Source organism: Aedes aegypti, chromosome 3 (genome assembly GCF_002204515.2).
Source record: "Aedes aegypti strain LVP_AGWG chromosome 3, AaegL5.0 Primary Assembly, whole genome shotgun sequence".
Lineage (NCBI taxonomy): Eukaryota > Metazoa > Arthropoda > Insecta > Diptera > Culicidae > Aedes > Aedes aegypti.
The window spans coordinates 145,051,280-145,078,602 of NC_035109.1; the positions used below are offsets into that span (position 1 = coordinate 145,051,280).

At 38.2% G+C, this 27,323-nt stretch overlaps 1 protein-coding gene across 39 annotated transcripts in view; it reads left to right on the forward strand.

Annotated features, from left to right (window-relative positions):
- The window catches only part of LOC5575995 (tropomyosin-2), a 122,325-nt gene that overhangs the window by 56,924 nt on the left and 38,078 nt on the right, over nucleotides 1-27,323 (forward strand). For 21 of the 39 annotated variants that reach the window (XM_021851679.1, XM_021851691.1, XM_021851690.1 and 18 more), the window contains 2 exons: nucleotides 13,600-13,733; nucleotides 18,872-18,989. In XM_021851679.1, the coding sequence (XP_021707371.1) occupies nucleotides 13,600-13,733; nucleotides 18,872-18,989 (252 nt within the window). Of the gene's footprint in view, nucleotides 1-13,599; nucleotides 13,734-18,347; nucleotides 18,466-18,871; nucleotides 18,990-27,323 lie in introns of all 39 variants that reach the window. The other 18 variants (XM_021851682.1, XM_021851692.1, XM_021851689.1 and 15 more) reach the window with 1 other exon arrangement.

Here is a 27,323-nt window from a genome sequence, read left to right on the forward strand (position 1 = left end):
GGTTACCACTTTCCCCCTACTAACAAGTGGTTGACCCTTCCAAGAAGCAAAAAAACCGTTCTCAGTCAACCACCTTGCATGGGAAGTTCGGAAGAATCGAAAGCCGCTCCCCTTGGGATGGTATTCGTGTTCTGGCTCTGGCCACTTTTCGTTGTTGGTAGATGAGAATAAAAAGTACGGCATTTGGAATTTGGAATGATACCCACCACCTTCATCGCGCGAGAGAGAGCATCAATACACAAGATAATTATGGGCTGGCTCCGTTTTGCGCATGCCTTCTGCGCCCGTTTGTTGTGTTGAAGTGTCAAAGTCATAAAAATGCGCTCACTTCTCCATGGTTGGGAGGCACCACCACCATACCAATACTATCGCAGTAGGCTTTTGGTTGCTGGCTGCAGTGCTGGTGAGTGACGATGGCTGGTGGCTTCACCCTATAGCATGCGGGACCGACCGACCGATGATGGTAAATCGCTTTCCGGCGACTCTGAGTCGTGATATGTGTGTGCACATTCGATCAAACGGCATATTGTGCCACATTGTATGGGTGGGTACTTTACGGTGGTGAACGTATCTGCGTTGAGTAGCGTATTAATGAGTGGGTACTTTTGTGTTGTTCTTCTTTTGAGTATCGAATTTATTTATTGGAGCTTCGTGGTGATTTGGCGAGGCAGTGCGGGTTGAGAGCCCGGGTAGGGTTGGGCTTCTTTCTTTCCACTTTCGGCACAAGTTGAGTTGTTTTCGTTTCGGGCGAGCGACAAGTATTAGACGGGATTGTTTGTCTTTCTGGAAATTGTTTCAATGAGGAGCTAACGAAAAGAGAATAGTTACGATCTTGTGATTTACGCGGAATATCTCCGTTATTAGGAATCAACAACTATTCAAAGAAAATTATTGCAAAACAAGTACTGTTGGAAAATCTACTGTCTCTTTTCCAGTTGGATTGTAACTCCAGGAAGAAGAAACTCATCAAATGTCTCACAAACAAGTGTGGGAGTCTATTTTGCTTTAATGAGGATGAGCGCAAAAATACTTGTTTCCACTTTTTTGGGATTGAGTTCAACTGGTTCGAGCTTAAATAACGGTAAAGATTATCTCCTTTTAAGGACAAGGTTGCAATAATTCAAAGATGACCATATTGTTAACTCCTTGAACAGATTGCGTTATCCAGTTGTTTGCGAATTCGCTACAAACAATAAGTAGTATTCTGAGTCTGATGTAATAGACGGATTACATGATCTTTCCTTAGGAAAATTCGAGATCATTACCTTAACAAGGTCAAATTCATCTTAACTAACTTACTGTTAAAAAAAATAAATGAAAATGGATTAGTTTCGTGGATGGTTACTATCAAGATCAATATGGTTATTACAAAATTGATTAGAGGGTGAACCCGAAGTGTTTTGGCAGATATTGAGTGTTACAATCTGATGCTAAAAGTGAAATTTATAACCAAAGTAGGGGCAAAAGTCGACCATTTCAGGATGTTCTCCAATATTCTATCAGAGATACAAAGATATGAGCGCCGTAGTTGCAAACGTGTAGGTAGTTGTTCAGCAATTTCAAGATAATTCTATGTTTCTATTAAAGTTAAATTTCTGGAACTAGATCTTTATTCTTTTATGGGTTGATAATATATCTGACATTGAAAGCCTACTTCAATAGTATTCTAATAAGAATTGTAGAGATAAAAATATAGCATAACCACATAGATTCCAATTCTTGCTATCAGGTCAAAGATTCTTGTCTCACTTCCCGATAATATTCCTCCTCAGACGATTGTAGAGATGCAGAGGTATAGTTGGTGATATGATCTTCACAGAATGGTAGCAAGTAATATTATCGAATCCAGATATAATTCTCATAAAACCATGAAAGGCGTTTTGAAATAATCCGAAATGAACTTTAGACAGAGTTTAGCAGAATTCTTAAATATTTCTGGATAGCGTTTTACAGATTCCAGTATAAGATTGTCAAATAAATTTTGAATGATAATCTGACGGAATCTTTGTCGGACGGAAACGACGGAGATGACGGAGAAGTTTGTACAGAATCGTGTTCTCTTAAAATCTGGAGCATAACTTTCATATAACCTAAGGATGGATTATCGAATGCTATCAAATGGAGCTCAGTCAGTTTGTTATGTGGATTTATAACTTAACTCTAAGATGGGTTTAATAAGACCCTGGGCATCATTATTTATTAAACAGAATAATTGATGAGTTAAGAACTTTTTTGCATTAATCGAAAGCTTTTGATCTATTATTCGAAGCAAAAATATAAAAGTTTTGTTAAAATACATTTTTATTTGTAATAAATATATTTTTTATATTAGACCAGGGACCTTTTTTTCTCACTATCCCATCATATCTCTACTCAGATGATTATAGAGATACAGAGGTACACGGTGGCATGATGAACACAGTACCTTTGACTCCAGGTGTAATTCTCCTAAAATCATGGACGGTTTTTTTTAAATTATTCGAAGAGAAGAGGACAGAATTCAGAACAGGATTCTTATAAATTTTAAGATTATTTTCTAGATTCCAGTCTTGGATTTCAAGATAAATCGAGAGCTATAGTCTGACCATGAATAATAATTACGACTAAACAAAAGTACAATTTGGTTTATTATGATTTCTTCCAGTAGACTTCGAATACTTAAAAAAATCGGTCATAATTCAACAGAAAACCCAAAGAAATTTGTAAATTCCGATGCATCTAAAACCTCGATGGATCTCCAGATCGTGGCAGTAAACTCGTACGTTGAAAGAGCTTCATGCTTCTGAAAGATACATCAGATATCTCCTATGGCTTCAAAAATAAAAATATAGGTCAAATTATCAATATCATTAAAAATAGTTATCAATCTGAAGAAAGTTCTCCGAGAATTAATAAGAAACTTCTACTGGGAAAAAAATTGTATGAAGAAAATTCAGAAAATAGCTCAACCCTTAAAGAATTATAGTCAACTCTCCGGTACTCGATATTCTGTATCTTGATACAGCCAATTCTCTATAATTCGATATTGAAGGGACCATCGAAGTACCCATCAAAATCAAATTTTACTAAAGTTCTGTAACTCAATATCGATAGACGGAAAACCGAGAAATCGAGAATTGACTGTAGAATCTGTAAAACATTTCCTGATGGAAGGATTCTAGACTTTTAGGCTATTTTTTATAAAGTCTAATTTTGAAAAGAAACGTTTCTTACTCTGCACTCCTTATTATGTAAGAGGAAACTACCCATCATCGTTTTGTAATTCTTAAAAACCAGTTTGTTTGCTCAAAATTGACGAAATGTTTAAGATAATCCATCATTGCGCTGCACTTGCTATCTGTAACGGGATGATAGATTTTATGAGGTTTTCATTGAATTTGATCGAAAAAACTGGGTTTTTATTCTTGGTGATTGCTGATGATTGAATTATGGATTCTTGAGCCTTAAGAAAAGCTTCTACTCATGTGCTTAAAAAAAAACTGAATATTTACAGTGAAAGTTCTACTTATAAACTACCTTTTCACACGCCTACTGCTTCATATCTACGAAGGCATGTGGGAACGAAAGTATTCTCCAGTATGTAGAACTTGTAATTCCCCTGTTAATTACATTCCACAACTCCGCAAACACAATGTTCTGCAGACCGCACATGAACCGTAAACAGATGAATGGTTAATTTACTCTTCCCCTTTATAAAGGAAGGCAAAAATCCCACATACTTTCTCATCACTCTTTTTTGCGAATATTAAAAACAAAGAAAAAACCTGCCCCCATCCGAGTAGGCATCCTCGATCTTGATCGTAATAGCAGAGAGACCACCTTTCGCCGCACTCATAAAACCTCGTCCCGTATTTGTCTTCTTCGCGTCGCACATTTCCACATTCTACATACACCGCGCGCGCCTCCGCCCTGTGCACGACGATATTTCGCTGATATCACGCTTTTAGCATTCATTGCTACTGTCTCCGCGCCGGACCGGCCGCCCCCTCGCATTAACTCGCGAAGAAGGGTTACCGAGATACTCTCTGGACTAACATGTGGAAAGGGCGGAACAGTCTTTGAAAACCGATGCGGCTATCAACGGTCCAAGGTGAGAATTTGTTGATATGAGCCTGGAGTGGACGGCAGAAGCTTCGGTTTGCAAAGCCTGTTCCGCCCTTTTCAAATGCTAGTCTAGTACCACTCATACCACCATGCGCGCACGGTGTAGCGGTTGGCACCTTGCTTACGAGAGTAGCCGGCTTTCTGACTCAGCGCAGTGCTAGATGATAGGTGTGATGGTGAGTTGTTCATGCCGCATGCCGAGCGAATCGCTCGTCCGGATTCTCCGGTGAGCAACTTGAACCTTCTTCTGCGACGATTCCTTATGGGTGCCGAGCCACCACCGTCAGCATCAACCTTGATGGGGACGACTGATCTCGTCATGAGATGACGGCGCGATCCATTATGGTCCGGGGTGGAGAAAATTGATTTGCCTCAAACGATTCAATCCCGGGACGTCCCGTTTCGGGTTCGGGACGGAACTGACTCATTCCGCGGACTTTGACAACGTGGTGGTTGCTACCACGCCCCGGCTTTTAGCCGGCACTTGCCTCTCTCACTCTCTGCTTGCATGTGTGTTGTGGTGCCCAAGGAAGCTTTTCGCAATTTGAAGCCAATTGGTCTAATGTTTTATTTATGCGGTTGGGTGAATTTTCCACCGGATTCGTTCGGCAACCGGCAAGCGAGTTATTCATCGGGTTGAAGGCTGCATATGGCGCTCTCGAACGGCATTAGAGGTTTGGCGATTTGGCGGTCGGGATTCGAGCGTTCGCTGACCTTGAGCATAATGAAGGCATCGTATTGCGGTATTGGCCGATGATGTCAGAGAGGGTTCGCAGTATCTGATTTTTTGATGCGCGTTTTGTTCTGTTGAGTAATATATAATATAGCATTTGAAGAATAAATGGGTATTACGTCTTCACTAGGACAGAGCCTGCTCAGCAGCTTAGTGTTCTAAGAGCACTTCCACAATTATTAACAAACTTGCAATTTTCGCATTCGCATATCGTGTGGAAGGTATACATTTCTGCAGAAACTAATTGATAAATTTATGATAGAATTATTGTAGGAATTTCTGGTGGAATCAGTGAGGAGTTTCATACCTCAAAGTTGGAAAGATTTTTTTTGCAAAACTCGAAGCAAATAGTGGTAATTTGTAGGAGATTTTAGTGCAGTTCTTGGAGGAATGTCTGTGGTTATCCATTGAGGTGTTGTTGACATGTTTTGAGTGATTCTGTGCATAACTTTTGACGACTTCAATATAAATACCTGAAAGTTGCACTACCTAGATAACCAGTAAGCATATGAATAAGCCATTAATCAGTCTTTGCATTGCATATGCTTACTGCTCTGATATAGCAGCTGCTCTAGATTGCTTAGCTGCCTTAAATTAGTAGAGGATAAAAGGGAAAGATATATTTTTGTTTTGCTCCACGTGAGACGTTACATTCTGACGTTATCATTTTTGACAGCCGGATACGGAACTTCTGAAAGCTAAGCATCCAAGCAGCCATGTATCGGGCCAAAAACTGCATTGTAGTAGCATTTAAGGCACATACACTGCTGAATAAAACAGTAGAACCAGTACGCACTTAATCACAGGTTACCTCGGTACATAATGCTATTGAAGTTTTGAGAGAAGTTTTGGCATAACTTCTGAAATCATTTCTGGAAATTATAGTATATTCTGACATACCATCCAAAATATATTCTGACATACTTTGAAGAATAGCGTAAAAGAGATTAACAAAAGATTAAATTGAGAATGCCTCCAAAAGTTCAGCCCAGTTATACCATGAGGGCTATCTCTTGTCTGTTCGTTGTTTAGAGATAGAATAATCTATGGCTCTTAGGCAAGATTGACGTATCCTTCAACATTCGAGACCTGCTCTGGCTACATCATTGCTGCAGTTGCGAGAGATCGGGAAAGGAGCATCAATCGTGTCTTGCTCAACTTCTTAGTCAATCATAGTACGAACCTGTTATTTAGATTACCAACGAAGTTGACCTGAAAAGCAGGATAGTTTTTTGCATTATTACGCACATTATAGGGAACAGTGGCCGAGAAGTGAGTAGGACACACGATTCAACAAAAAAAAAAAAAAAACAAGACCAGCAGAAAGCTTGAAAAACATCATTAACTTTTTATCATCTGTTCAATATATCAATGTCGTACTTATTCTTATGGAGAATTGAAGACACGATAAGGTTTTCCATTGTTTCCTCATGCCTATTGTACCGTAACTCAGTTTGTGCATGACTCCCAAAAAGTTCGGACTCGTGTGAAGAACGATTGAGAATATCTATAGTGAAAGTCTTGGAAAACTAACTGTAAGAATTGTTACAAGAAATTTCTCTAAGCCTGCTGAAAAGGAATCGCTAAAGAAATTTTGGTTGATTCTTGAAAAATGATTGAATAAAATTCCCATTGTTATTTTGTGGCATTATTCATAAACATACTTAGAGCAGATTATGAAGATTATCTGAAAGATTTTTATTTGAAAAATGTTTCAACAATCTCCAGTTTCTCATGAAAACTTTTGCGATTAGCCAGATCGCTTCGGTGCAAAAGAAGGTTTATAAGCGAGCAGTTTTTTTTTCTATTTTTGTCGAATTTGTTTAATAAATTGGTGGGAAAGGGTTTAAATATGGAGGATACTCTGTTTTTGAATCTCTTTGTTCCTTATAATGCCTGCATTGAATCCTGTTGCAAAATTGTACAGACTTCAGAGACTATGGTGGATTTTGTCAGGCTTTTCAAGAATCTCGTCTCCGATTCCCCATGGAGAAGTTTCAGGAATCGCCATAGTGATTTCATTTAGAATACTTTCAGTGTTTCTCAGAGGCGATTTTTTAAAGGATGCTTGGAAGAACTTCTCTAGAATTGGCCCCGGAAATCTATGAGAACTCCAAAGCTACTACCTCCAGCAATTTCCTCAGATTTTTTTGCCTCAAACTCTCCTAGAATTCCCTCCAAATATTTTTTCAATAATCCCTCAACCGATTTTACCAGTCGTTACTCTAGGAGATTTTCCAAAGAGTACTGCGGAATATCTCCCTGGGAAGCCCACAAAGGTTTATTCCAGAGTTTTTGAATAATTGCTTAAGGTTTTTTTTTTTGAAACCCAGCAAGAATACCTCCGTCTGTTCATGTGGATTCCTTCAAGAGTTCATACACGTTTTCTCCCAGAAATCCAAAATTTCTTCGAAAAAAAATTTTTTTTCCTAGGAATTTTTTCAGCATTTCATCCAAGTTTACTATTGCAGTTTTTCTAAACATTTTTTCAAAAGTTTCTCAATCATCAAAAGTTTATTTAAGTTTTTACATCAGTTAATACTACAAATTTTTTTTCAATTATTTCTCCGATCAATCCTGCACAAAATTTCTTCTGTCCAATGTTTTTCGAGAAATTTCTTAAGTAAATCCTGCGTAATACTATCCCAAAATTCGATTAATTTCATCTATGAAAGATTGACGGATTTTATCTATAAAATCTTCACAAACTTCTTCGAACGCTCAGGAGTTGTTTCAGAGATCCTTGTTCTCATGTTTCATAAGAGGTTACTTCAGGAGTTTCTTTAGAAATATCCTTCTTTTCTAAAAAAAAATCTCGGCATTTCCCTGGAGATATTCCTGGGAAAAAATATGAAAAATAACTTTTTAAACTTACTCTAAAAATCACATAGAATCAGTGCTGGAATTTCTGAAATCTAAGAAAGAATCTCTGGAACAATTGCTGAAGGTGTCTTCAGAGAAATCTTGTGATGAAATCATAGGAAACCCAACAAACATTTTTGCTGAACTAGAGTTGTAAAAATCACTCTTATGCTTATTCCAATTCAATAAACTATTGTTACGTCAATAATGAATCTGGGAGGATGTCCTAGGGAAATCGATGGATGAATCTTGGAGGTGTTGGGACTACCTCTTTACAAAATCTTAAAGAATTTTAGGAGGAATTCCAATGATTTTTGAAAGAATCTTAGGAGAAATTCCAGATATGTGGTACTCCTGGAGAAATTCCTTGGGTTATAATTACTAAATATACATACTCCTTTAGAAATTTTCAGAGCAATATTTGAACACACCTGAAATAATTGCCAATGAAGTTCATAAAAAACATACACAATACTTATCGTAATGTCACGAGGAATTTTGAAAAGCGCCTTAGATCTTAGAGGAATATCTGCTCTGATGGTATGAAGAATCAAACTCTTATCTCCTGGCTTCTATTTTGTGTTTTTTGTTCCTGTTTGGTCTTTCTAATGCTTCTTTTCTTTTCCTTTTGGGTTTCATTTTCCAGGCAAGAGGTCTTTAATTTCCTATTTTTAAGGTCCTCAGTCGCTACCAGCCCTGTAATGTCGAAAAACTTTCTTAGTCTTGCGGTAACGACTGACACCCTTTGCGTTTGAGTCCCTTAAATATAGTAAATTTCAATTTGCTGCCTAGGATTCCATAAAGTTTAAATTTTTCTTTGCTTCGGTGTTCCAATAATTCATCTCCTCAATCCTGTATTCATCTTATTGATCACTAACGATTTAAGCGTAATTTGCTTTGTCTCTTAGTTTATGCATTTGTGTTAAACGAAGATATGCATAATTGCAAAAAAAAAAAAACGATTCCAACGGCTTTCTAATCTCTTTGTTTCCAATACAATTGGGTCCTAAAATGTTGAATGAAATCTTGTTTTTGTTTAATAACACCAAATAGCATGTTATTGCAACTACTTTAGCAATTTTTCCCGCTTACATAACGGCTATATCATATTCAAACTTTAATTTAAAAGTTGGTTCCATAAATGATCCTTGACAGTTTTGATCAGAGACAAAAACACCACAGGGGTTTTAGTTTTAACACTGGGGTTGTTCCTATCTGACATTTCGCAAGGGACACGGAAAACAAAATACACCCAAAATTTGAGTTTAAGCCAAGGGGTGTGACAATATCTACAGATACATAAGAAAATGTTTTATGGACTTAAACAAACTATTGAACAGTTATCCTACTACAGATTCTAAGTCTTCTTCCAATCGGTGATTACGTTGCATTTTGTGCATTTTTCTATCAAGTTAGGCAAAATAAGATGTAACAAGTGATTTGCTAGGAAACGACGTCTCATGTTTTGTCTTACACCTTTCCTCCATTTTGAATGTGAATTTCAGCGGAACATACAAGTAATTTGTTTATTGATTTGATTTTATTGATATTGAGTTTATGTTGTATTAGATATCATCTCTTGAACATCTTTAAATTTTTCAAACAAAATGATCAACATTGGTAGCTTATATTTCAATTGATTATAGACAGCATGCAATTTTTATTTCTTTCATCATTGCTTTTGAACTCGTAATTGGAAAAACCGCTCAAAAGTATATGTAAAAATTCAAGTTATGCCTGACGTGCTATGATGATTTTTTTTATGGTAGCTCGGTTGAAAAATTTTATAAATTTATAAATAACTGAGATTTAAGCCTCTAAAATTAATGGTTTTGTATGGAAATCGGTTTTTCAATAAATCCACACATTTTTTTCACAGGGTGAGCATTTTCTCTATTTTTTAAGTCCTCTACACATAAAAATATCAATTCTTAGGGATGGTACACAAATTATGTCACGCTAAATTTCAACTTTTTTGACCCCCTCCCTCCCCTTTGGTACGTTTTTTGTATGAGTCCTCCGAAATTTTTGTAAGACTTGTCACGCTTGGCTTGACCCCCTCCCCCCCCTCGATGCGTGACGTAATTTGTGCATGACTCCTTACCGCTGTTTACATACTTTCTCTTAATCGTTTTTCTGGTAAAACGCTAGCCAAGGACATTCTCTTTCAATGTATAGTAAAAACTTTCCAAAAACTTTAGTGTTGCACTGTCGATATAGATAGGAGGGAATATCTCATTGTTACATAGATTCGTTTGAAAAGTTACGCGAGGATTTTTTATGAGAGTTCAATGAGTCGCAGTGTCGTACCTGCTGAATCTGCAACAACAAAGACTCTCGGGTCCTGGTTTACTCCGTTATGGAGATTTTTGTCGGTCAGAAGTCGCTGAAATTCAGCCATCAGATGGCACTTTTGTACAGATAAAGTTGATAATTAAAAAGTGCATAGAATGGCAAACGTTTCTCTAACGTAAGTCATTTGACTTCGCTCTGTCCACCAAACTTGTTCCAAAACTATTTTCTCGTTTTGATCGCTTCAAGATATGACACCGTTCGGATCGATTTCCCTCGCAGTCCATTCAGAAAGGCTACGAATTGTGCAAATTTTATGGCGTACTCATGTGAGATACAAATCGCACAAAAGTTAATGCAAATCACTTTCTCTTCAGCATGTGGAGTGCCTTGTTTGTGTGAAATATGCCATTTTTGTCCCATTCCCACCGAGTGTGGAATACTCGATCCGAACACCAGAATGACATCATTCGAGGAAAGCGAAAGCACCCTGAACCGGCCGGAATAGTGGACTGCCTTTATTTTGCCATTCGTCATGGAGGTCTCCGGCGACATCCCGCCGCCTTCTCCCCGTACCTCTCAGACCCTCAAGACGTGTGCTTCCTAACCATGCACAACAAATCCGCGTGAACCATAAGGAGCGGGCCGGATTACTCACCAGCAGCAGCAGCCGGCCGTTCGACACTCTCGAGCCTTATTTGAACAATGCTTGCCAATTTGACAGCTGCTCAAATAGCATCCCCAGACGCTGTTGACGCCGCGTCGGTTCAAGACTCCGGAGGCCACGGTCGGTAACTCACACGCATCGCCATATAAGACCATCCTTTTCTTGTGGTCCTTTTAGGGAGGGTGTTTTGCAGTGCGCGGCCGAAGCCCATCGACGCACAGTGAGGTAAAACTGGGCAAAATTCAAAAACATTAGTTATCAAATTCTTTTACTGGTGTTTTTGTTTTGATATATTTGGTATTGACTAACAATTAGCTAAAGTTTAAGGCCAACTGGTGTGCATTTTGATTTTTCTAAAATTTGAACTATAGAAATTTGTCAGCTGAAATTACCATTTTTTTTTCAAATTTTCTAATTTTTTGGATTTTGTTCCATCGAGATTGCAATTTCTATACTGAATCGCAACAACCAATTTCATTCAACTGTACTCTTTGATTTGAAGATGTTTCGTATCGTATTTAACATGTTAACAATGTTAACAAGTAGATAATATGAGACTCCACCAAAAATTTTCACTTTTTCTGAAGCTTGCGTAACTTCAAAATGACCATCTATCCCTCAATATTACGAATGACCAATAGTATTCGATTGAATTAACGACATTATGCGCCACGTAGGTATACCGGATACACCGACTTATTGTTTCAGTCACCATCTTCGTTCAATTACTTAAAAAAATATTGGTTTTATCAAGAAACAAATTTTCAAACGGTTTGAGTAAGATTTGTACTTGTGGTCAGCATTTGTAAGGAGCGCGGTCACTGTGCGCCAAGCCGGAGACGATCGTCAAATCAGCAAGATGATGTCATTTATGAGTTGCGCATACGATTCCGATTTGTGTCGATATGAGTCGTCGTCGCCGTCGCCGTAGTCAGCAGACAAGGTCACCGGATAATTGCTACCAAAACGCCGAATCAATCACCAGCGGAATTCAGGTTTCCTTTTTCCGATTTCGGAATTGCGATCTCCCCGCCAAAGGATACGAGCATTTTAATGACTTTATTAAATTAATTAAGGTGATCGCGCTCGGTTGATCGCACACTAGATCTCTCGCGATCACGGCAAAGGCCTCCCCATTAGGCATGTGAGAAAAATTTCAATAAGGTACTCACCTCACTCACTTCAGGTCTCAGGCTCGTTGAACATGAGTCATTCTCTCTGCGAAATGTCGACTTTGGTTGCGATTTGATCAAACACACCGGATAAGACGGACTGTTTCTGTAGAAACGTGCCCTTGTAGAGTGTGTGACCGCCTTGTTTGCACTTGGGAGGGAGCAGATTGACTCAACTTATCAGCTTGGTTTGCATTCCATCGAGGTAAGAGTGAAATTTCCAGCGCCATACCGGTTGCGATTGGATGTCGTCATTGCGAGTAAATAAAAAACAGCGAGTCATATCTATATCTGCTGCTATTGCTAAATATGAGTTGTGGTTAGGCGGGACAATTTGATCACACTTTCCACATAATTTTGTCTGATTGGGCTGGACGCAAAATCGAAATTCTTGAAGAGTATTGCAGCAACAAGTCTGAAGATTCAATTAGTTGCTGTCTTACTGACTGACGATTTTACTATGGTCAGTTAAAGCTCGGAGATTAACTTGAGCATTACTGTACAATGACTTCAAACAGCTCCTACAAAAAAATGTTAAACAAAATTCCATTAATATTTCTTTTAGAATTAATGCCTGTTTTGAGTTGCGTAATGAATCATTACACAACAATTTTTCAGAAATTGTAAAATAATGGTGAATGCATTCCAATATAATTTCTGGTGCCCTCAAGGGGTCTTCAACGAAATTGCAAAAAATGTTGTACGTAATTCGTTGCAGAACTCGATTTCTACAGCACTCGTCGTAATTATCCTACTCGGCAAGCCTTGTAGGATAAATTTACCACTCGTGCTGTAAAAATCATCATTCTGCAACTTGTTCCGTAAACTACTATTTACGAATTCTTCAAAGATCTGCAGAATGGATGTTATGTGAATTTGAAATGCCTATGGAATGGAATAAACTCTCCGTCTCTAGACCAAACCTTCGATTCTACAGGTGACAAAAACTGAATCGATCCAGTTTTTCACACAAGGGTCAGAACAAACAACAGGAAATAGGCTTTCAGTCGAACGCAAAATTCTGTTTTGTTCCGCATCATCGAGTGCATTTTCACTCATTTCCCATGGACTCCAGCAGATCAAATCGATGATTCTGTTCCGATGCAGAGCAAGGTAGTCCAGTCCATACAACTGGTCTACCTGTCATCACTCCAGCTCTGTTCAACCGGAACGAAACAAGAATTCTATTCCAACTCGATGGTGATAGGAGATGCATTCATCGATCGGCATTCAAATCCAGCTATCCGACGGCGACTATACGGTAGCGATGACGCCCTTCAGCAACTATTTCAGGGTTTCTCACTACGCTCTGCGGTGGGATAGCCCATCAAATCGTAATGTTTAATATCAATCAAACTGAACGGAACGGGTCGCATCGCCTCTGGAAGTTATGCAACACACCCCGTGCACTTTATTGTTATTGTGAGCCGTCCAATTGAGCAGTATATTTTATTCCCCATATACAACATGGTGATCACCGCGTCGTCCGAGTGAGCTTTGTCAAACCATTTGCCACGCGTCGGTCGTTCCATCGATTGGCGTCGACCATGATCCCCCCTCTAGTAGTAGAACTGGATATTTTGTTACACGGAATCACAGCGAAACAATGTGGTCACCATCGATTTAATTGTTCAAACCGAATAAGTTAGGATTACGATTCCCTTGAAACTGGCAACACTTACTATCATCTGTCAAATCACCATTTTGCAAATCATTTGTCAACAGTCATCTAATCAAATCTTTCCCTTTTTCTTCTTCTCCAATTCCAGGCCGAATCCGAAGTCGCTGCCCTGAACCGTCGTATTCAGCTGTTGGAGGAAGATCTGGAACGTTCGGAAGAACGTCTGGCTTCCGCCACGGCTAAACTGTCAGAGGCTTCGGCGGCTGCTGATGAGAGCGAACGGTAAGTGGTCACGGCCAGCGGGGTCCCAATCGTCGGAAGAGTTATGTCTTGCGGGTGGATGCTGCGCTCCACTCCCACTACGGTGTAAAAAGCTGGCGCGGTTGCGAGCGGGCCTAGAACTGCGACGTTCTGCTTTTTATTTCCCTAGGGATTATTGGTTTATTTGTAGTTCTCTTTTTTTGAGCTTGTGTCATGTGAGGGCGGAGGATCAACATCAACAAACAGAATTGAGGCTGCTTGAAAGCAGGATATAACGGAATAATTCGTTGTTTTAGTACAAAAAGGGTTGTAGTACTAAAGCGATATCAGACTAAAAAAATCGCTGTAAATAGCCTAAAATGTAATCCCAATAAAAATAGGAGCCGGATCCTATTCTTGGCACTTTTGGTTCACTTCAGCAGAGGGTTTTTTGAAAGCTACGGAGCTCAAATTGGGCGTACTGAAGCGCTTCTCGTTGCAAAGTTTCAGGTAATTCAGCCGAGAAAAACCCCCATGACAAAGTTAATGATGGAAGTGCCCAAGTAGCTCTGCACTATACGGTAACTGAGATTTGGATGATTTTTTATGTAATCACAGCTTGATAGTGACAAAATATTACAATTTGTTCATGATCAAGTACTCAATCAAGTATTACTCATTTGCTTGATTTCGAATTAATCATTTTCAATCGTTCGGATTTTTTTCAAAACACTTATCGAGATATATGATGAAATTTGTATAACTCCTACTCGTAGGAACTTACAGTAAATTTTAACATATGTGGAATAAACTCCAAATTTGAAACCATGAATTGCTTTTAAGGATAATAGATTTCTCAATAAATTGATCGATTAACATTGGAAGGTTTTGGTTTTAGATTGAAACTTGATTTTGTTTTGATTTTTTTTTATGTATGATTTTTTGCAAACATTTTTAAATCTCTCCATGACATGACTTTTAGTCAGTCTGACAAAATTTCCTTTTTTGCGTTATATAATATAGTACAGTTGAATTAAAGTAGATTCATCTTCTTATAAATTATTCATACTCGTTCAACTCTTTATCTAGTAGAGGAAACCAAGCAAGGGATCAACTTATAGTACAAAGTGTTATGATATATACGCCTAAACGATGTTACACAAAATTGAGTACTATTCGCGCAAATTAAGCTCATAATGTGTGTAATATCAAACTATTCTGAAAAGTGGGTCCTTAGCTGATATCTTCTTTTTTTCGCTAAGTATTTGCCACACAAAGATGCCACGTAATACTAATCAGCACAAAACAGGATTTTTTTAGAATTTTGTTCCAAATATGGTCATAGTGATTCCCAATTTCGACATAAGCTTTAGTTCAGTAATTTTTAAAATTTGAACCATTTTGTGTTACTTGTAACTAGTAAAATAACAAACATTTCATGGTTTAAAAATATTCAAAAGACTGAAAATGTAAAAAAGTTATATTTTAGCACTACCAAACTACCGGAGTATATAACCGGTGTTCCAGTTATGGTCATAGTAGTTCCCACATAAGCTATTGTTTCAACATAAGCTATTGTTAAATAATTTTTAAATTTTGAACTATTTTGTAGGCTTAACTAGTAAAAGTTCAAATATTTCCTGGTTCGAAAATATTCAAAAACATTAAAAATGTAATAAAAATCATATTCAAGTACTACTTTTATAAAGTACACAGGAATAAATCAAACTATCAAAGATATGTTGATAAATAAAAAGAACATCAATCTCTTATTTGGTATCAAGGTTTACTCCACTGTTAAGAAGTGAACTGTTGACGACAATCCAGTTAATTGTTGACGACAATCCAGTTAATTGTTGACGACAATCCGGTTAATTGTTGACGACAATCCAGGTGCCAATGCCTCATAACGGATTGAAATGTGTAAGAAATTTATCTGTAAATGATTAACATTTTCATTGCTTGGAATCGTGCAACATGTATTGAAAAGGTATAACCAAATGCTATGAATTCTGTTTGTTGATGTCCTCTTGCTCGTCCACAAGAACACAGTTACATCCCATCGCTATTTGTTAGACAACAAGCTGATTGAGGTGCATAATAATTTATTGTAAGATCATCCATTCACGGAAGATTCGCAGGACTTCTTATGGCAGCTCCGCAGGGCTCTTTGCGGCAGCTCTACAGATCTACTTACAGTAGCTCTACAGAACTCCTTACGGAAGCTCTACAGAACTCCTTACGGCAGCTCTACGAAGTTCCTTACGGCAGCTTTACAGAGCTCCTTACGTCAGCTCTAGAGAGCTCCGTACTGCAACACTATAGAGTTCCTTACGGATGGTCTAGAGAGCTTTTTGCGGCAGCTCTAGAGAGCTCCTTGCGGCAGCTATAGAGAGCTCCTTACGGCAGCTCTACACAGCTCCTTACGGCAGCTCTACAGAGCTGCTTACGAGTTGTAAAGAACTCCTTACGGCAGCTCTACATAGCTCCGTACTGCAGCTCTATAGAGCTCCTTACGGAAGGTCTAGAGAGCTTCTTGCGGCTATTCTAGGGAGCTACGGTAGCTCTATCTAGAGAGTTCATCGGCAGCTCTAGAGAGTTACTAATGGCAGCTTTATATAGCCCCTTACGCAGCTCTAGAGAGCTTCTTACTGCATCTCACTAGAGATCCTTACGGAAGGTCTAGAGAGCATCTTGCGGCTATTCTAGGGAGCTCCTTACGGAAGCTCTATATAGAGAGCTCCTTACGCCTGCTCTAAAAAGCTTCTTACTGCAGCGCTTAAGAGCTTCTTACGGCAGCTCTAGAGAGCTCCCTACGGCAGTTCTAGAGAGTTACTAATGGCAGCTTTATGTAGCCCCTTACGCAGCTCTAGAGAGCTTCTTACTGCATCTCTATAGAGATCCTTACGGATGGTCTAGAGGGCTCCTTGCGGCAGCTCCAGAGAGCTCCTTGCGGTAGCTCTAGAGAGCTCCTTGCGGTAGCTCCAGAGAGCTCTTAACGACAGCTCTAGAAAGATCCTTACTGCAGCGCTAGAGAGATCCTTACGGCAGCTGTATAGAAGCTTCTTGCGGCAGCTCTACTGAGCTCCTTTCGGCAGATCTAGAACGCTCCTTACGGCAGCTCTACAGAGCTCCTTACGGAAGCTCTAGAGAGCTCCTTACGACAGCTCTAGAAATATCCTTACTGCAGCTCTAGAGAGCTCCTTACGGAAGCTCTAGAGAGCTCCTTTTGGCAGCTCTAGAGAGCTCCTTGCAGCAGCTCTATAGTGCTTCTTGCGGCAGCTCTAGCGAGTTCCTTACGGTAGCTCTTGAGAGCTCCTTACGGTAGCTACAGAGAGCTTCTTAGGGCAGTTTTTGGGAGTTCTTCACGGCAGCTCTGCAGAGATCCTTACGGCAGCTCTATAGAAGCTTCTTGCGGCAGCTCTACTGAGCTCCTTTCGGCAGATCTAGAACGCTCCTTACGGCAGCTCTACAGAGCTCCTTACGGAAGCTCTAGAGAGCTTCTTACGGTAGCTCTACAGGACTTCTTACGGCAGCTCTAGAGAGCTCTTCTACAGAGCTCCTTACTGCAGCTGTATAGAGCTCCTTACGGCAGTTTTAGAGAGCTCCTAACGACAGCTCTAAAAAACTCCTTACGGCAGCTCTAGAGAGCTTCTTACGGTAGATCTAGAACGCTCCTTACGGCAGCTCTACAGAGCTCTTTACGGCAGCTCTAGAAAGCTTCTTACGGCAGCTCTACAGGACTTCTTACGGCAGCTCTAGAGAGCTCCTTACGGCAGCTCTAGAAAGCTTCTTACGGCAGCTCTAGAGAGCTCCTTACGGCAGCTCTAAAGAGCTTCTTACGGCAGCTCTAGAGAGATCCTTATAGCAGCTCTAGAGAGCTTCTTACGAAAGGTCTAGAGAGCTCCTTACGGCAACTCTAGCGAGTACCTTACGGCAGCTCTAGAGAGCTCCTTACGGCAGTTCTAGAGAGCTCCTTACGGCAACTATTGAGAGCTCTTTTCGGCAGCTCTACACAGCCTCTTAAGGCAACTCTACAGAGCTCCTTACGGCTGCTCTGCAGAGCTCTTTACGGCTACTCTGCAGAGCTCCTTACGGCTGCTCTGCAGAGATCCTTACGGCAGCTTCACAGAGCTTCTTACGGCAGCTCTAGAAAGCTCCTCACGGTAGCTCTAGAACGCTCCTTACGGCAGCTCTACAGGGCTCCTTACTGCAGTTCTAGAGAACTCCTTGCGGCTGCTCTAGAGAGCTCCTTACGGATGCTCTACAGAGCTTCTTATGGAAGGTCTAGAATGCTTCTTGCGGCAGTTTTACAGAGCTTCTTACGGCAGCTCTAAAAAGCTCCTTGCGGCCTTTACAGAGCTCCTTACGGAAACTCTATTGATCCCTTTATGGGAACTCTACAGAGCCTCTTACAGCAGTTCTACTGTACAAATTAGTTTTAGTACATCGATGCTACTGGACTACATTCTGTATGTGTACAGATTCTCTCCTTTTAAAACACCTCTTTCAGCTGGTTCGTCTTCTTAGCAATATTATGTCCTCAAAAAATTTATCAAGCTCCTCGAAGATCTCATTCATCCCACATTTTCCCCCCAAATACTGTTCTCACCATTTTACTCATCACGGTGCTCACCGTTTCCCATCCACGCACAGGATTAGAAAAGCCCTTGAAAACCGTACAAACATGGAAGACGATAGAGTAGCGATACTGGAAGCACAATTATCCCAGGCAAAACTAATAGCAGAAGAAGCAGACAAAAAATACGAAGAGGTACACTCAATACTTCCTACGCTACTTGGTTGAACGACCACCGTTAAGGTTAGGAGGAACCGTCAAACGGTTCCGTTGGCTAGGAGAAAGAACTAGGGCCGTTAGGGAACCATAAATCTTAACTTTACAGGTTTTCAGCAGCCATCGTTCCAGTCGTCGTCGTCGTCGTCGTCGTCAGCGCCGCAGCCGCAACCGCAACCACCATATTTTTACAGAACCTTTAACTTTTCAGCCGCCAATCGAACCAATCGCCACTAACAAATGATATTCTTTTGTGTTTTCTTCTTTTCTGTCAAAACTGTGTAACTGTTCAACACAACACTCATACGTGCTAAACAAAATCCCCTTCAAAATCACAACGACAACGACAATCCCAAATCGAACACTAAAACAACGCGCTTCACAGTGCACGCAAGGTTCTTGAGAACCGTGCCCTGGCCGATGAAGAGCGTATGGATGCTCTTGAGAACCAGCTGAAGGAAGCCCGCTTCATGGCTGAGGAAGCTGACAAGAAATACGATGAGGTGCAAAAGCCAGACATTACTTGAGTTTTTTTTTTTCCGTTGTTGTTTTTGTTTTCTCCATTATTCTTTGTCTCACGTCTTTCGTTGTGTTTTTCCGATTGTTTGTTTCACCCATCCCATGGTATCCATTTTCATCCATTGTGGACGCATGTGGCGCAAACTCATCACGAAACGTTCACTTATTCTCATTCAGTAATCATCAACACACACATACGAATGCACTGAAACTTTTTTTTGCTCGATCATCAAACGATTCAGTTGATGAGATTGTTTTGAGGCGCTCTTCGAGCGTTGCCTCAAAAGAGCAGGACAGTGAGCCTTGTAAGCCGAGGTTAGATGGAGCTCAGAGACAAGATTTCCGAGGAAATGATCGATTTTACACGTGTACTAAAGTTTGCCAAACGCGTAATCGATGTATCGATATCGAGACTTCAGATGATTCGTTCAGAATTTTAGTATTGAATCACGAATACGCAAACCTTTAATGGTTTGATAATTTTAGTACATCTTTAGAACATGTTTATCACAATTCGCTGATTCGGAAAAACTGTATCTGAAGTTTCATTTAGCAAGTGCTGTAGGTAAACGATAAATCAGGAAGATTTGATAGATATGATTTCCGCATAATTTGAAGTCATCGATTGCCTACGGTTTCGAACGATACTATAACCGAATGACATTTGAAAATATTATTGATAGCTATTTATATTTTAAAATTGCCAAATCATGCCTCAATTGGAAACAGAAAATTTAGTTTGATTACTACTGTTATCATACCCCTTTTATTATTTAAAATATCGGATCTATCAAATTATCAAATTTTAGAACAGCAATGTAATCCTACTAAATGTTAAACCAAACCATTTATTATTACAGAAGTCAGCTTTTTGTGTTTGGTTTGATTTATTTCCTGTTTCGAGTATGACACCGGATCGCTTTCAGAGTAGGAAAGCGAAGTAAGAAAATCAGTCCATCGAATATTTCGGCTTTGGATTGATTTCTTTTGATGGACTAAAAGTTCCGATCGCTGAATTTCGTCGAAAGCAATTCAAAATAAAGTTTAGGTTAATTTCGGTTTTGTTCAGGAAAAAATGAATCTAAATTAAATTTATATTTTTGTTTACTCAATGTTGACCCGAAGTTATCTGGTTTTAGACCACACGGTGCTTTGTGTTCAACATAAAATGATAGGAATCATCAAAAGATTTAGTTAGATTATGAAAGTGTGTTATGAGAATTAATACTCATGTGACTGGATTTTAGAACATCCCAACATAAATTCTGTTCTGTGTTTAGCATTTTCAGGTTTAAGGGATTGTTGTCAACTGTTTGAATACTAAATCGTACAAATTAATAGCTGAGAGTATGTTTGATTCGTTTCATGCATTACTCATTTCTCTTGTATGCAAATTTGCATTTTCTTTAGCGATGTAGATCGACAAGGCTTGATTACCATTCTAACAAACGGATGATAAAAAAGACATTGTTTTGACCATTTGTTTTATCTATTTTATATTCTACATTTTTTATAGTTTCAACTATGTAACCAAATTTTCAATAACTTTTGAATTCTAGAATTATTATTATATCGAAATTTCTCAAAAAATAATTTCAGGTGACATAGCTTTGACGAACTGCAAATTGAATTAATTTCATCCAGTTTCGTCCAGACAACTTATCCACATATCATGGTTTCTTTTGCAAACCGTGCACGATAAACCGAAATCACTCAAATTAAGGTTGCAAAGTGTGCTGTCAGTCTAGTTACCGTCTTTCAAAGAGTGAAATTCAATGTGCGAGGATTTCAGAAGATTTCTCGCAATTCAGTGATGCAAAAAATCTGAAAAATAAAATGTTATGCTCAGAAAACTGTAAGCTACCGTGTAAAGTTGAATAAAGGTAACGCATTTGAAATTAAAATCGAATTTTGAATCATTCGATTTGATACACTATTTTAGTTTTCTGACTTTTTTATGTTGTTTACATAAGAATTCATTCACTGATAGGCATTTTGTATAAGTTAAGTGTGGAACAAGAAATATAAAACCTTCAAAAAACATATTTTTCTTTTAATTTTTTTATAAAAAAAAAACAAAACGCCTGTTTAGTATTCATCGTTAAATAGTTGTAAACGATTCCTACATTTGTAATGTTGTATACAAAACAGAATTTCACCTTTCAACCAACTTTATCTCACCCCAATTCACCTCATTTCAATCGATAAGTGTCGGTAACAAACCTCATCATCACGTTTGCACTTCATTTTGCTTTTTATTTCGTGCTTTATGTTACTCATAAATAACATCCGAAAGTAAAAACGGTACTAACTGATGTGTGTAATTGAACTCGAAGCCCAGGATGAATATGATGACGATATACTTTGAACACTTTTTATTACCATATACACCCATATGAATAATATTTGCAAACCAATGAAGAGCAATTCTACCACCACTAATATTAAACCTAGGCCAGTGCCTCCAATGAATCGTTGCCACCTGCGCAACGGTTCCCAATCATAAGTGTCTCAACCTTTGACTCAACCCGTAAATCTTAAGCCACAATTTGCCTTATTAGAACAGAACAAAACACCAAATTAAGAAGCAACGAAATCGTCCAACTACAGACAGGTAGCAAAATTAAGTGCGATCAGAGCCAGTAATACTGTCGGTATAAGTGCAGCTACTAATTAGAGTTCAATCGACAGGTGAACAACTTTAATGAGATAGCTTCCCCTCAAGCCCCCTCATACGGGGGCTAGAAAGTAGATAATGTCAGAAAATGGCAGGAATGATGCGGTGAACAAATAGCGAATCAGCGAAAACTGGAACAGGTGCAAGTGAGGTGTGAAATGTATGGATATTAGTAGCAATTGCTAACAGGGAATTAGAGGGTTCAGTCAGTATCAAGAGGGGAGAAGATGAGGGGAAGTCAGATGTAGGAAGAAAGCTATACTGTTGTAAGGTAACTGGAAGCAAATTGTGCAACAATTTTGCCAGTAACCACTTAGTCGAAGCAAGCAAGCAAGGTAGAGAAACATGAGTTTATAATGTAACATGAAACGTGTTGTTATAATAATCCAATCTTGAAACAATGATTGAGAAGAATGATGTGGAAAAAATGCTATCTATACAATGATTGATGAAGAAATTATATATGAATTATACTATTTTAAAACATTGAAAACTATTTAATAAACTAGTGATTATCGTGAAAAAAAAAACGTTACTTTGGTTGTTTTATTTGATATCATCTCTTGCGTTCACAGGTTGTCCAGCGATTCCTCTCTCAAATGGTTGCGGTATTTTCGGTTACTTTCAGTATGTTTGAGGGCCTATCATGGATTTATCTATGAAAAATAGATGTTATATGGTCAGAAAGCCATAGCCTAGGTGGATTTCTTGATGTATGGTAGTTGGATTGTAATTGCGTGTGCTAATGAGCATTTTTGAAATCTCCTTACGATTCATCGAACTGTTGTTTGTAAATTGACCCATTTTTATTCATATTAGACAGATTGTATTAATTTATTTTGCGCATTTCTTTCACCACTGGACTATTGCAGAAGGTTTTACAACTGCGGAAATGCTAATAAAAGTGCGCGATTGTATCAAATCGGGTCGGTGTCTTCAGCAGGGTTATTCCTCGCAGTCCAAATAATAAGTGCTCTGAAGACATCAACATGATTAGATACAATACCGCACTTTTATTCGCATTTTCGCTCTTACGAAGCCGCACTTCGCAGTCTAGTCAAGAAACAAATACCAACTATCTATTACTTTCAATTTTTATATTGTAACGACTAAGCTAGTAATGTTTTTTTTTATAATCTATAATTTCTTCGAAAAACTGTCATGAGAGTTTATGAATTCTTTCAAAAATGCTGATTTGAGTATGTGTAGTACGTATGATAGAGAAAGGGAAGTTTCATACACTTTTGGTAATAGTAATACTGCATAGAGTATGATTCTTTCGAAATCGGATATAGAAGTGGGAGTGCTGTAAAAATCGAGTTCTCCAACGAGTTACGTACAACATTTTTTGCAATTTCGTAGAAGACCACTTGAGGGTATCAGAAATTATATCTGAATGCGTCCATCATTTTACAATTTAAAAAAAAATGTTGTGTAATGATTCATTATGCAACTCAAAACAGTTGCGTAATGAGAAAGCGTTGCATAATGAATTATTACAGCACTGGTTACAGTTGCGTAATTATTATTCCCGCACTTTATACTTCAGTGCAGGAAAGTAGGCCGTTCCATGACAGATTGGCGTGATGAAAAACAGCCTATTACGATGAGAAATTGCAAAACATCATTTACGGATTCATTCCTTTACGTTTGTAATTTTAATATATTTATCGTTCAGATAATGAAGGTTTACAAAAAATCAGTTTGTTAAGATTCACAATGAAAAAAAAAAATTAGTAAGGTTTTTTTTCAGAATTTGATTTATTTACATGCTGAAGCAATGTGAACTACAAAGATTTTTCATAGAATATAGAGAAGTACTGTGTATGAAATTGCCATAAAGGGCTTAAAAATAACAAATTTTATTGGAGTAGAAATTAATCAAGAAGGATAATGCGAAGTTTATGGACGCACTCCAAGTGTAGACTTAAGAGGTAAGTTGCATAGTTTGCATCGTTTAACAATCAACTTCTTTCACCAAAATCAAAGAAATGTCAATTGAAATAAATAGCTGTGTTTCACAGCGATCGCCTTTTTAACAACCCATTTATTTCTAGACTTTCAACGAAAAGTACTGGTTTTGTACTTGTGATAATGGTTCATTGAACGTTCTGTTCCCTTGATCTTCTATGCTGTCAAATGGTTGCTTGAAGCATGGTTCTTACGACAGTTTCTCTTAGATAGTCTATAGAGAATTCTTACAGGCACTCCCTGAGGGATTCCTTCAGAAACGAAATTCCTCTGGAATCACAATGCAATTTCAAAACGAGCTTTCAGGAATCCTTCAAATACTTTTTCAGCAATCACACTAGGAATTTATTTATGAGTTTTCAAGGAGATTCTCTGGAAATTTCTCAGGGATTTTCTCCAGAAATTGCTCTAAAAATTACGCTCTCTATAGATTTTTGCAGGTTGATCTTTATCCCATGGATCTTTTCAATAATCTAGGAAATCCATTGAAAATTTTATATATATATTTTTTACTAGTGGGCCCGGCAAACTTTGTCTTGCCATCAAGTAGGCTGTTAAAAAACGCTATGGATCGTCCCATACGAAATGACAGTTCCGTTTACGCTCGTTTTTCCGACTTTCCCGGTGAATATCCTGGGATTTTTAATCATACAAACACGTCGGAACACTTGACGAACAAAACGGAAAAATAATCATTCAAATCGGTTGAACCGTTCGGAAGCCATTTCGTGACATACAAACATCATTCCATTTTTATTTATATAGATTTCACTAGCAAACAACACTATGAGTTTCTCCATAGATTCCTTGCAACATATCTTTCGGAATTCGTATTGGTGTTACTTCAGGTATTCGTCTATCAATTACACTAAGATGGTTCCAGAGGTTGCGCCAGGGTTATTGATTTTAAGGCTGTTTTTTTTTCTAGAGATTGGTCAAGAAAAGCCATCAATGATTCTTCTGATTCCTAAGGGATAAACTTCAGGGAAATCCCCTAGGAAACTTTTCGGCATTTCCTTCACGGTTCTATCAAGGATATATTGAACAACTTCCAGGAGTCCATCAATTACGCAATGCTAGAACTAAGAATGTTTGACCCCCCCCCCCCCCCCCCCTCCGTATCGCTTTTGGATGAAAATGTAACGAACGGAAAATATTTATAATCATAGGAAAAATAATAAAAATCTCAATAAATTGTTAAAATTTCCAGCACTAAACTGGTTCATTGCATAAGATTGCATTGAGAAAAAAAAACAAAAGATTGGCGAGACTTAGTCAAGCAATATTTGATAAAACATTGATGACAGCAATTTTTCAACAAAATAAAGAATATCGAACTACCAACGCTCAAAACGGGATTTTTTAGGATGCTTGAATACTTTATGAAGTAGAAGCCATGTGTAACACTTTTACTGTAAATATATGTGTGAAGGAATGTCTTCAAAAAATCTCCAAAGATTAAATTATGAATTTCTCCAGTCAATGAAAACTTCAATTCAATGTTCCATTTGAATAGTGTTCCACATGTGCTGAATACTATTAAACAGTGATGTCAAAACTTGTATTACACTGTGGATAGGTAGACCAAGTTTCGGTCATAGTTGCACAATATCAGTCAAGTCAGCTGATGGCTGATGTACTAAAACTATCAATATCACTTGCAAACTATCGATATCACTATGATCTGACTACCAACAACAGTGATGCGACATCGCACTCTAGATCAAAATCACTGCAGAATGAGTGATCACGTGGTATTTATCCACGCTATCAATGTTTTTCAGTTACCAACACACAGTTTCAATCCTATCGTGCCTGTCTTGGTAGTGTCATTCTCAAAACACACCCAAGCCTTTCCCATAGGGGACGTTAGCCACAAGAAAGGACGTTTCAAGTATTACTGTTTCATATCCCGAGGAGGAAAGAATAACTCGGCAATAACTTATGCATACCATATTTTGGTATCATACCCCAATCAGGTATTGTTCAGTTATCAATACCTCATTTTGGTATTATAATGGTATTTGAAAAAAATGTTCAAAACAATTATAAATACTTCATTTTGGTATTCGATAGCTATTGAGGACTGCTGGAGGTATTGAACTATTATTGAAAAATTTCACTTTTATATGAAAATCCATCAAGTATTATTTAGGTATTGCAATACCTGATCTAATTATCAGCTTGGTATTTGTAGAATATGCAGAAGGTATTATTTGAGGTATTTTACCTCTTATGCAGGGCTCATTCATACCTCATTTAGGTTGTAAGTATTGGAAATTATCTGGTATGGAATACCTCAATTTGGTATTCAGTAGTTATTTTCTTCTGCTCGGGATGGTATGCTCTCTTCAACATCTAATCCAATTTCTCTCGCCACTCCCTTACGGTACCTATCCATCTAGTATTCATTGCTTTCTTCTCCATGCTCCCTCTTACTTCGAGCAAAATAGACCGATATGCCGATAAACAAATTCGTACAAATATCTTGAAAGCTACAAAAACATAATTTTATAATTTTCAGACTTTTTGGAGGCATCTTAACCGATCTTATAACTGACATTGTGCAGCCCATATTTTTTGATAAATTGACTACAAATAAAAAGGCATTCAAAGAAATTTTGTATGGGAAATATTGGTCCTTCAAGGAACTTCGGAATATCTTTGAAACCTAGTGGCGAATAGTCAAAATCTAAAGACGAGACTCATGAAGATTGTTTTCTTTTTCTGTGATATCTGAGTTTTTTTTATTCCACTTTGTGTTTACATAAACTATGTGCAAGGCGTTCAAACCCTCACATAGGAATCTCAGCAAAAAAATTGCATTTGCGTTATACCGAAGCATAAATCGTCATTTGAGAGAAATATCTAGTCTTGTGCCTAGATTTATCAGCATTTGTGAAGAATAGCTTTGCTGATTGACGTTTGTAATAAAAGTTTATGTTTATTAAAATTCTTTGGGATGGTACACAAATTATGTCACGCTAAATTTCAAATTTTTCGACCACCTCCCCCATACACCTCCTTATATGAGTCCTCCGAAAATTTGGTAAGGCTTATTACGCTTGGCTTGACTTCCTCCCCCCCCCCTTGGAACGTGACGTAATTTGGTGCATGACCCCTTTTCTCTTTACTTCCATTTCAGCCAGTCAGATTATAAAAAAATAGATGAGTTTTTTGAGATCTTGTGAAAAAAATGATGCAAAAATATTGAAAAACAGAAAAATTATCGTGATTAAAAAAAATGTAGGGGAACATGGTCCAATTCGGACCTAGTAGCAGTTTTTTGGCCATATCTTTTGAGTACGATGAATGAGATTGAAAGTTTTATGTTTTCGTGGAAGCCTGATTTAGCGCGCACACTTTTCTCTCAGAGAGTTTTGTGATATGTCATACCAGGATATTACTAGACATGTTTGAACAAAATGCTCCAGAAGGTCCGAATTAGACCAACCCTGTTCCAATTCGGACCCCCCATGTTCTAATTCAGACCACCCTATTTTTCATCGTTTTTTACTTTGCTAGTTATACAATATAACTCCGATTTGCTGGTATAAAAGCGTATTGAACTTCTTCTGTAAGCGCAAGCATAAAAATAAACCCACTGCGTGAAAAAATTCAATTCAATTCGCGTCAGAACTAGCTCAAATAAAATGTGAATTTCATTCAA